This window comes from Schistocerca serialis, chromosome 4, assembly GCF_023864345.2.
Source record: "Schistocerca serialis cubense isolate TAMUIC-IGC-003099 chromosome 4, iqSchSeri2.2, whole genome shotgun sequence".
NCBI classification, from domain to species: Eukaryota; Metazoa; Arthropoda; class Insecta; order Orthoptera; family Acrididae; genus Schistocerca; species Schistocerca serialis.
Window position 1 is genome coordinate 36779724 of NC_064641.1, and position 12227 is coordinate 36791950.

General features: G+C 45.2%; 1 protein-coding gene across 1 annotated transcript in view; it reads right to left on the reverse strand.

Annotated features, from left to right (window-relative positions):
* Window positions 1-12227, reverse strand: part of LOC126474213 (aminopeptidase N-like) — a 163637-nt gene that overhangs the window by 100068 nt on the left and 51342 nt on the right. The window contains exon 2 of the mRNA XM_050101677.1: window positions 6943-7086. Within this exon, the coding sequence (XP_049957634.1) occupies window positions 6943-7086 (144 nt within the window). The remainder of the gene's footprint in view (window positions 1-6942; window positions 7087-12227) is intronic.

A 12227-nucleotide genomic window follows, 5' to 3' on the forward strand; every position in this document is an offset into this window, starting at 1 on the left:
AGTGTCACTGTTAACACGCCATTCTAGACGCTCATCTTCAGGTACTTCTTCGACTACTCTTCTTCTGGCCTTTACTTTAACCTGGGTGTAACTATTTGGTGATTTAATTTGTATTAATGTTAAAACATCAGTAAATACTGTAATTGTAAAAGTGATTATTTATTTGCTGTAGGCTACAGGAAGAATGAACCTTCAGCAGAAGGTGTGTTCGTGACGTCAGCGAATCGTTCTGCTTTGTGGTTATCGAGACTTTGGCTCATGACTCTGACCCATACGTCTGTCCCCCAGCATCTAAGTGACAACGCAAGAAATCAAGTACCGCCCCATAAAACAGTGTTAAATTTATTACCATAGTTATTAAAGTAAAGCCTTCAATAAAACTGGACATCGGACGAAAGTAAAGAGGGAGGCTTGACGATTGTAGGGACATGGGAGCGTCAGTTCCAAATGTGGCGCCGGACTCCTGCGCTATCTGACGTCACTCGGTCCCACGCTGGGTCTACAAAAAATACGGGGCCCGCAACGAACTTGTGATGTCACAGAAGGGCTGAAAGATGTCACAGATTTCGTGAAAGCTCGGTTCCACGCAGGGCCCACGGGAATTCATACATCAGTGAAAAAGTTGCTCACTAAAGGTCTTAACTTTGTAGTGTGCTATCGAGAGCGTGCACGCATTTAAATGCGCACTTGAGAATTATTAAACACATCTAAAATAGTTACTGGTCCCTGCCGGAGACTGCTGAAGGCGCTCGTAAGCCCTGTAGGGTCACATGCTGTGACGTACACGCCGAGCCTGTCTTTCTCATGGGTCTTTGTCCCGTGGCAGGACAGAGCTGCTAGGACCCGCCCAACTCGCCTTCCGCACATGCGACACTGCAGCTCTCTCAGGGAGGTTCCACGTGCTGACATTGTATCGATATAAGCGAAACACCATGTCAGCCACGGCAGTCAGCAATTTTAACTCCTAATGATGATGGAATTTGGAAATTCGAGGTAAGGTCTTACGGGACCAAACTGCTGAGGTCATCGGTTCCTAAGCCTACACACTACTAAATCTTTAACTTGCGCTATGGACAACACACACACCTATGCCCGAGGGAGGACTCGAACCTCCGACGTGGGGGAGCCACACGGACCGTGACAAGGAGCCTCAGACGGCGTAGCTACCCCGCACGGCTAATGACGATGGCAGAGCCACCTATCGAAAGCTCCAGTGGTTTCATTTGAAATGACACAGCTTGTAAACTAAAAAGATTTTATTGAAGCACGTCATCATAAAAGAATCCAAAAATACATAGTCATGAAAGAAGACCAAATTGGATGACCTCATCGACACTCACGGCGAATATGTTGTTGAATTGAGATAGCCCCTTCCACTGAGATTCTCATGACAGATTTACCCATTACCAGCTCGAATTCACAGAAGAGATACAGAAGATAAAAATCAGAGTGACGTGCTTTGTCACGGGATCGTTTAGTGTTCGTGAGAGCGTTATGGAGGTGTCCAACCAACTCCAATGACGGACGCTGCAGAGGCGATGTACGTCATGGAGAGATTTACTGTTGTAATATGTAAAAATTGACGAATAAATAAAACTAGTGATAGAGTAAATAGTCGTTATGCCCACTCACCAATCGAGTATGGTACAGAGAAATGGGTGACTAATAGGGACGAGAAGTACCCTAGGCCGTAATCCGAGGAGTTCAAAAATGGTTCAAATGGCTCTGAGCACTATGGGACTTAACATCTGTGGTCATCAGTCCCCTATAACTTAGAACTGCTTAAACCTAACTAACCTAAGGACACCACACACATCCATGCCCGAGGCAGGATTCGAACCTGCGACCGTAGCATACGCGCGGTTCCGGACTGAGCACCTAGAACCGTTAGACCACCGCGGCCGGCTAATCCGAGGAGTGGTTTGCAGAGTATTGATGTATATTTAAAATCTGCAGCTCAGTCATTCCTCAGTTTCGTGAAATAATGTGAAGAGTACAGATTTGTAGCGAGGGGATCAACAATTGATTCACCACTCATTCCCATGCTAAGCTGTGCCCTCTTCGACGAGGTTGGCTATAAGTGACGCATGTTTTCTTTTTAGCGCATAGAGCTGCTGTTACAGAAATGAATGGCGACTTACAGCTAGCTGTGGAGTTAAGCCGTCAGCTATATCTGCACTATCTTAGGAAAAGTGTTGGGACAGCCCTATGAAAAACAGTATTCAAGTAACAGTTTTCGTCCATCTAACTTTTTAAAACGTAAGCCCATACTTTTTAATATCATCTTACGTGACGTTTTCCCCCTGAGAAAAGTTCGCTTTCTTTTAAAGAAATTAGCAACTTGGCTATTGTGGGGTATTCTCGCTTTTTATAGTATCCGTAAATGTGCCGACGAATTGCATCGGGTTGGAAAGAATCAGTATCTGTAACAGGACGAGGCCTCTTTCTTTTTCTCTCTCGGAGTACTTAAAAACACACTGTTTCTCCCACAGGGGGTTTCTTCCACACTGTTTACTTCAGTGTCTTGCAAATATTGAAGTAGCACCCCTTTCCTTATAACTGTTCTGACTGAATCCTATCCGGCCGGAGTGGCCGAGCGGTTCTAGGCACTACAGTCTGGAACCGCGCAACCGCTAAGGTCGCAGGTTCGAATCCTGCCTCGGGCATGGATGTGTGTGATGTCCTTACGTTAGTTAGGTTTAAGTAGTTCTGATTCCTAGGGGACTGATGATCTCAGAAGTTAAGTCCCATAGTGCTCAGAGACATTTGAACCATTTTTTTTTTTTTTTTACTGAATCCTAGAGTTCTTGAGGTACTCTCTATAATTTATCGGCAGAAATCGAAGAATGCCCATGAACAGAAAAAAAATTCTTTTTCTTGCTCGTAAAACTCACGCATCCTCCGCAGCAATTCCAAAGCCTGACTATTTGATGGCAACCTACGGCGCAACGGATTGTCACTTGGTGAACGATATCATTTTGGTGACATTGTTTAATAAACAAAAGCTGTAGTCGAGACGGTAACACAAAACAACACAAAAGCAGGCGTTCGCGCACTAACATACAATGTTTACACGGAAGCCGGCGACGTGGTAGCGTCGACGCCGGAACCGGTGCTGTTATTGGTTCAGAAGAAGCAGCGCCTCGCTTTCCTCACTTGTTAGTTACATTGCCAACTACACGGCGCTTCAGGAGTGTCCTTGAAGTGACTTGTTTCAGCTGCCCGGCTATAAATATTAGTATTTGTCCTACTACATTAAGACAAAAAAAAAAAGACCCACCACGCAGGATTTACGAGAATGCGACGGAAATCGGTAGATGTGATAGACATGTACAGACAAACAAATGATCACAATTTCAGAAATACTGGATTATTTATTCAAGAGAAAGAGCTTCACAAATTGAGCAAGTCAATAACGCGTTGGTCCTCCTCTGGCCGTTATGCAAGCAGGTATTTGACCTGGAACTGATTGAGACAGTTGTTGTACGTCCCCCTGAGGGATATCCTACCAAACTCTGTCCAGTTGGCACGTCAGATTTTCAAAATCCCGAGCTGGTTGGAGGGCCCTGCCCATAATACTAGAAACGTTCTCAGCTGGGGAAAGATCCGGCGATCTTGTTGGGCAATGTATGGTTTGTTAAGCACGAAGACAATCAGTATATACTTTCGCAGTGTGCGGGTGGGCATTAACTTGCTGAAATGTAAGCCCAGGATGGCTTGCCAGGAAGAGTAACAAAACGGGGCGTAGAAAATCGACGTCGTACTGGTGTGTTGTAAGCAAGCCGTGGATGACAATGAACGGGGTCCTACTAAGAAAAGAAATGGCATCCTAGACCATCAGTGACTCGAGGCCTTGTGGCCGTAAGATAGCCTATTTCTGTCCGGGGCGCCTCCAGGCAAGTTTTCACCGCTCATCGGGGCTCAGTTCGAAGCGAGACTCATCTCTGAATTCTACTCCAGTCACTGAGATTCCAGGACGAAGACGCATCTGGAGAGGCCTGGACAGTGTTAGGATAGCATATTTGTCTACCTCCGTAGGAGAGTGATGAGCGCGACTGACTGCCATGCAGTGAAACCAAATTCAGTTCGCATTCCTCTGAGGGATTTTTCTTTGGAGTTAACAGAGATACGTCGCGAGGCCAACTGAGGAAATCCTTGAGTTAGAAGCAGCGCGCGTGGGATTTATAAACCTGTCAATGGCTGAAAGAGCTCCACTATACTGTATCAAAATGAAGCCACTGAAAGAAGGGGACATGGTGACTGGTTAGCATCGCGACTTCGCCCGCGCTTGACAGCGGTGTTAGCCCGAAATATTTAACCAATATGAGATATTCCTGATGCTTATCTTGCCGGTTATCTTCCTTTGTTATGTTCAATATCTCGTATTTACTCGCATTTAAAGAGAGCTGCTGTTCATTAGACCAAGGCGGTCATCCATGGACGACACTTTCCTGTAGACTACAGCATCGCCAGCGAACATTCTGGTAGTGCTGCTGACATTATATGATAAATCGTTTGTGCGGGCCGAGCGGTTCTAGGCGCTACAGTGTGGAACCGCGCGACCGCTAAGGTCGCAGGTTCGAATCCTGCCTCAGGCATGGATGTGTGTGATGTCCTTAGGTTAGTTAGGTTTAAGTAGTTCTAAGTTCTAGGGGACTGATGACCTCAGACGTTAAGTCGCATAGTGCTCAGACCCATTTGAACCATTTGATAAATCGTTTGCGTGACTCGAGGGCTTCAGTGGGGGTTATTACGCTTCCTTGGCGTACACTTTCTTTTGCAGTGTACCGGGTCATATTTGTCCAATATCCATCACATGTCTGTGTTGATACATTCTATGACTATATGTTAGTTATTCCACGAACATATTGTACAGTGTCAGCGTCTTTCAGAAATATAGCAAGATAGAAACAGTTTTTGCGCCTGCACCTAAAGTTTTCCTGAAATCATGTACGAATAAAATACTTTAAGAAAATTCTGTGGCATAGCGTCTTATGATCCGTCATCCTTCAAATTTGTGACTGTTTTTTCACCAATGGATCACAAAGCCACTTTTTATTATGGGCGATACCGCCGTCCTCGAAAAGCATCATAAGATCTTGTGATCCATGTACCACTTGCAGTAGGATCAACTGCGCATGACACACGGGCCACAACAATTGATTATGGATTTTGAAGAAAACCGAAATAGGTTACACAGTATACAGAAAGTGTTTTTATGATCCAGGCAGCTGTTTTTCACACAGATTATTTTTCCTCAGTCCCTTTTCTGACGAGGTAAGCTTTGATCGTGACCCCTTTTGGCGAGACAGGCCATAGGTGGCACTATTTTTCCGAATGGTAAGCTATTGTAGCTGACATTTTTTTTCGCAGACTATGTCGTGTGACTGGAGCCTCCCGTCGGGTTTGCCGTTCGCCGGGTGCAAGTCTTTCGATTTGAAGCCACTTCGATGACTTGCGCGTCGATGGGGGATGAAATGATAATGATTAGCACTACACAGCACCCAGTCCCTGAGCGGAGAAAATGTCCGACCCAGCCGGGAATAGAACCCGGGTCCTTAGGATTGACAATCTGTCGCGCTGACCACTCAACTACCGGGGACGAGCTTCGCAGACTATGAAAATAGGGAATAAATCACTTTCGGATATGTACTAACAGTCATTGTTCCATTTGAGACCACTCTCCAACATCTTCTGCCCCTGGACTGTAGTAGTGCTCGACTTGCTCTCCACTACAGATGCTTTTTGTCTACTGATGAATCAATTAAACAAAAGAGGGGCAGTAAGGGAGCTACAGAGCACTGAAAGTCCGTAGATTCTGGTAATGAAACCGTATATTCAGAAGTTACGATGAAGCCCTACCACAATGTCTTCCTTAAGATATCGCTCACAAATAACAGCCTCTTGGCGAGCAATTTTCTTGCTGTAGGACAGTTGGATAAACAGTTACAATATCAAGATTAAGTCCACTCCCTAAAGAGACTGCGGAGAGAATCCTGTCATGGGTAACGAACATTATCACAGAAAACAGGGGTCGGACGTTAGAGCTTACCACGTTACAAAATGTGGATTGCAACATCGGTATTTCACAGTACACATGTCGCGGTAGTACAATCGTAACCTCTGCAGTTGCGACACGCTTCCTGACGTAAGTTGTCACGGACACATTCGCGAGGGCTAAACACAAGGCTTCTGCCAACGTTATGGAAGGTAACAGTTTTAACAAAATCGCAATAACTGTCGCATGATGACTATCGCGATACAGACTCGTTCAGAATCTGTGCGGGCTGGAGAGTGGCTCTCCGGGTTGTTTGCAAACTCGGACGCCGCACCTCGGTGAGTGTCCGCATTTAACAAATAGATTCTCGCAGCTAGGGTAACAGGGGGTGGAAACGAAGTATTGATGCAGCCTCGGTCCGGTGGAAACATGGTCTCTTTGTCCCTTTGGATGGAACATGTTTTGTTCACGAAAGATCCGACGAGGGAGGAATTGGTATGCCTCGGCCACTTAAATTTGAATTGATGTCGAGGTAATTTTGCTGGGCTTCGCCGTCTTGGAGATTTTCTATATTAGTTAAAATGGGAATATCGAAGTTACCCCGCCCCTACAATCGGTTGTGGTCTGTCTAGACAAATTGGTGGTGCCTGTTTTTTTTTTGAGAAAATTTACTCACTAGAATCTAAAGGGAGATTAAGCTTGGCAACTTGTTAGTTAATCAACTGAGCGGTCTGAGTTTAGTATCAAATTATACAAAATTTAATCACGACTCCTAATCTGTGACTGAAATCAATGAATTGGTAATACTTCTCTCTCTTCCTTTGTGGAAGGAACTGGTGTGGATAGTGCATGCGGTCCCGCCAAGTGCAGCATCCGCGCTTACACAGGTCACTGAGTTACGCTATGTGGTAGCAATGCAGCAAGAGACGCAGCTGGTGACTCACCCCTCGTCGCCGAGGTGGACCGTGAGATCGACCCTCTGTCGGAGCGGCCAGCTCTCCCCCGGCAGGCGGTCGGACTGTCCGTGGGCCGCCGCCGCCAGCAACACCAGGGCCGCCAGACATCTCACAACCGTCATCACGCACCACCTGGAGGCAGCACACAGAAATAAATGTTCCATTAACACATACCCAGGCCGTGTGTTTAACCATTCTCATGCTCAAACAACTAAATTACAAATACCTAAGAAACGTGTGACAAAACAGCTCAAATGGAGTAAAGACATAAGCACACTGGACAAAAGTTATTCTCCAAGATACATCACACTAGTACAGTGTAACCCCGCATCTCTTCTTGGGGCCTCAATTCTGCGAGGGATTTAGTCCACGAGATTCTTCATGTGTGGATAAGCCGAGCGGTCTAAGGCGCTGCAGCCATGGACTGTGCGGCTGGTCCCGGCGGAGGTTTGAATCCTGCGTCGGGCATGGGACTGATGACCTTAGCAAGTAAGTCCCATAAGATTTCACACACATTTGAACGTTTTTTTCTTCATGTGTGTCATGAGCAGATGAAGGCACTCATTGATGACCAATGATTAGATCCTGTAGGGCTGTCAAACTGTGGTGAAGATCAGAAGATCAGATCACCACGTTTCCTTTGCCAGTCCAAATAGTCCCAGACCTATCATATGGCAAGGGTGTCCAACTTACGGCCCAAAGCAAGTGTCAGTGCGGCCCAAGAAGTGAGCATCTATCATACTATCGGTATTAAGATTATATATATATATATATATATATATATATATATATATATATATATATATATATATATATATATATATATATATATAATACAGGGAAACATTCCACGTTGGAAAAATATATCTAAAAACAAAGATGATGGAACTTACCAAACGAAAGCGTTGGTATGTTGATAGACACACAAACACACACACAAAATTCAAGCTTTCGCAACCCACGGTTGCTTCGTCAGGAAAGAGGGAAGGAGAGGCAAAGACGAAAAGATGAAGGTTCTAGGGGAGAGGGTAAGGAGTCATTCCTACCCCGGGAGCGGAAAGACTTACCTTAGGGGGAAAAAAGGACAGGTATACACTCGCACACACACACACACATATCCACCCGCACATATACTGACACAAGCAGACATTTGACTCCTTACCCTCTCCCTTAAAACCCTCATCCTTTCGTCTTTGCCTCTCCTTTCCTCTTTCGTGATGAAGCAACCGTGGGTTGCGAAAGCTTGAATTTTGTGTGTGCGTTTGTGTTTGTTTGTGTGTCCATCAACATACCAACGCTTTCGGTTGGTAAGTTACATCACCTTTGTTTAATAATAAATTGAATGTTTTAAATTTGAAACTTCCCCCACATGATGCCATTATCTAATTGATTCGTCCTGCTCTTAACAGTGTCGCCTCTGCTACACTTCAACCCCATGTCGTTCTAACAACTGGTTCAAAATGGTTCAAATGGCTCTGAGCATTATGGGACTTAACATCTATGGTCATCAGTCCCCTAGAACTTAGAACTACTGAAACCTAAATGGTTCAAATGGCTCTGAGCACTATGGGACTCAACTGCTGAGGTCATTAGTCCCCTAGAACTTAGAACTAGTTAAACCTAACTAACCTAAGGACATCACAAACATCCATGCCCGAGGCAGGATTCGAACCTGCGACCGTAGCGGTCCTGCGGTTCCAGACTGCAGCGCCTTTAACCGCACGGCCACTTCGGCCGGCACTGAAACCTAACTAACCTAAGGACATCACACAACACCCAGTCATCACGAGGCAGAGAAAATCCCTGACCCCGCCGGGAATCGAACCCGGGAACCCGGGCGCGGTAAGCGAGAACGCTACCGAACGACCACGAGCTGCGGACTCTAACAACTGGCCAATCCATCAAATGTGCTGGTCTGTTATCTTACGGCTACTACATACATAAAATTTCAGGTTAATTCCCTCTTGCTTTTTTAGAATAACGAACCATAAATTAATAAATTCTGAACAATTTAAATGTGTTAACAATATGCCTCCGCCAACCCTTTCTTTCCTCGAATTATGGTTATTTTACTTTTTATGGAATTCTAAAATTTTAGTTTCAAAAAGTAATATATCTACCATTTTCTCAGAGATTTCTACAAAATTTTCTCTGTTTAATCTATCTGCATACAGTTAACTTCTTTCACAAAGTCTTTTGAATATACTGAGTAGGAGAATTCTGACAAATTTTTAATTGTATTTCGGTAAGTATAATATAAAACTCGTGCAAAATTCAAAGCACTTTCCCCCATATCTTATCTTACACTTGAGTTTATAGAAATAGGTGTACAAAGTATGTGAGTGCAGGCTTTCTCGGCGAATTTCAATAATGAAGTGTTCACGGGTTGTCAGCCGAGTAGCGTCGTCGTCTCGTAGCAACGTTTCGATGGAATGCGTCTCCATCATCTTCGCCTGAAGATGATGCGGACGCATTCCATCGAAACGTTGCTACGAGACGACGACGCTACTCGGCTGACAACCCGTGAACACTTCATATAAGAGTACAAAATGTCGTAATTCTAGGCTTCATAGATTCTGAGAAAAAGGTACATAACCTGTAAACTTTCAGAAACATAATTTCAGGAAATGCAATTTAAAGTTCACCCTAACGTTTGTTTTATGTCACCTTTTCCGAAGTCCTCAGATTTGTATTCATGGTCCTCCTTCCCTTCAAGATTTCTCATTTCTTGCTTGTTTTCTGCCCCCTTTCCTTTACTAGATCTTCAACTGAATTTTCAGCTGCAGAGACACGCTGTAAATCTATTTTTTTCTCAATATATCTCGAGGGCAATTTCTAAACTTAAAGCCAATTCTCTGTAATACCTTCATCCTCCCTACGTTCCCATCATTAAATACAATAACTGCATCACAAACCGGCGGGGTCAGGGATTTTCTCTGCCTCGTGATGGCTAGGTGATGTGTGATGTCCTTAGGTTAGTTAGGTTTAAGTAGTTCTAAGTTCTAGGGGACTGATGACCATAGATGTTAAGTCCCATAGTGCTCAGAGCCATTTGCATCACAAGCTGCAATTCTGACAACTATAGCAGATTAAAATGTGGTTTTAGGGCATCGTTTCCATATGAGTTAATTTAGAGACTCGTTTGGTTTCTGGGTTTTGCCATGAACACACTTTTTTTAAAAGTTCAGAATCGGCCAGAAACCTGTAAGTGTGCTTAACAACATCCAGGATACAATTTGGAAGCCTCTCCTTGTGAATTTAGGGGTTGTTATTCCTCTGAATGTGTAGAGACTTACACCAGTTGTTTTGGCACAGTGGATGAACGGGATGTTCATCTTTTGAGAACGTGTGGAAATACGTAGCCCATACCGCATTTTTCATGTCGCGTACACTGGATAGACTCTGTCTGACAGACTTACCGTTATACACTTGAAGAGTGTCTAAAATTTTCTTTGTGAGTCTGTAGTGTCCACCAATGTCCTGTTCATCTTCCAACTTTTTGCCCTTCATATCACCGACAAGGCTGCTTATTCCCATCTTCATGATCCACAAAAACAGAGAGTATATATCACAGCCTTCTAGAAGCATCCGTGCACGTTTGCTTGAAAGTAATCCACGGTATCGTTGTTCACAGAACTTATTGACCATAAGCTCTACTAATAAGTGCCAAAACATCCCAAAGGTGTTCTATAGGATTCAGGTCACGACTCCGTGCAGGCCAGTCCATAACAGGGATGTGTAACCATTCCGCCGCAGGCCGTGCATTATGAACAGCTGGTCAATCATATTGAAAGATTCAGTCGCCATCACCGAACTGCTCTTCAACAGTGGGGAGCAAGAAGGTGTTTAAAACATCAATGTAGGCCTGTGCTGTGATAGTGTCAAGCAAAACAACAAGAGGTGCAAGCCCCCCACCTCCCCCCCATGAAAAACACGACCACACCATAACACCACAGCCTCCGAATTTTACTGCTGGCACTACACACTCTGGCAGACGACGTTCACCGGACACTCGCCATACCCACACACTGCCATCGGATCGCCACATTGTGCACCGTGATTCGTCACTCCTCACAACATTTTTCCACTGTTCAATCGTCCAATGTTTACGCTCCTTACACCAAGCGAGGCGTCGTTTGGCATTTACCGGCGTGATGTGTGGCTTATGAGCAGCCGCTCGACCATGAAATCCACGATTTCTTACCTCCCGCCTGTCATAGTACTTGCATTGGATCCTGATGCAGTTTGGAATTTCTGTGTGATGGTCTGGATAGATGTCTGCCTCTGCAACTGTCGGCAGTCCCTGCTAGTCAACAGACGAGGTCGGCCTGCACGCTTTTGTGCTGTACGTGCCCCTTAACGTTTCCACTTCACTATCAAATCGGGAACAGTTGACCAAGGGATATAAGGAGTATGGAAATCTCGCGAACAGACGTATGACACAAGTGACTCCCAATCACCTGACCACGATCGAACTCCGTGAGCTCCGCGGGTCGCCCCATTCTGCTCTCTCATGATGACTTCTGAGGTCACTGATATGAAGAACCTGGCAGTAGGTGGCAGCACAATCCACCTAATATGGTTCAAATGCCTCTGAGCACTATGGGACTTAACATCTATGGTCATCAGTCCCCTAGGACTTAGAACTACTTAAACCTAACTAACCTAAGCACAGCACACAACACCCAGTCATCACGAGGCAGAGAAAATCCCTGACCCCGCCGGGAATCGAACGCGGGAACCCGAGCGTGGGAAGCGAGACCTAATATGGAAAACGGATTTTTTCGGTGTGGCCGGATACTTTTGATCAAATAGTGTACGTCTATGGTATCAAAAGTTGGGGCCGGCAATGACTGCTGTCGAACAGCGTCCGACTGTTACTGTGCCTCCGGCGCGTTATTGTTCGAATCAGTTCTTGGCGTCGCGTCGCAACGTGATGTATGGGGAGAAAGTCTGCCCTTTGTCAGGCGAAGATACCGGCCTCACTGGCGCAGCGTAAGTGAGGGGAAAGGTCATGGCTGCATGATCCTGCTACTGATAGCCCAGTGGGTGTTGCGTAAGGCATCGTTAGAGACTCGCCGACCTCACGTGGCTTTCCTGGCCACATTCAGAACATTTGCACGGCTGTCTATCGTGTATTATTATTACTTGAGAGCACCAATGTTGGTGTACGAGGTGTGGCTAGAAAAAAACCGTACTAGTACTGGTGAAACAATAAAACGAATGCAATAATGCTGAAAGTCACGTGACCTGTCACGTGACTCTCGCTCCGC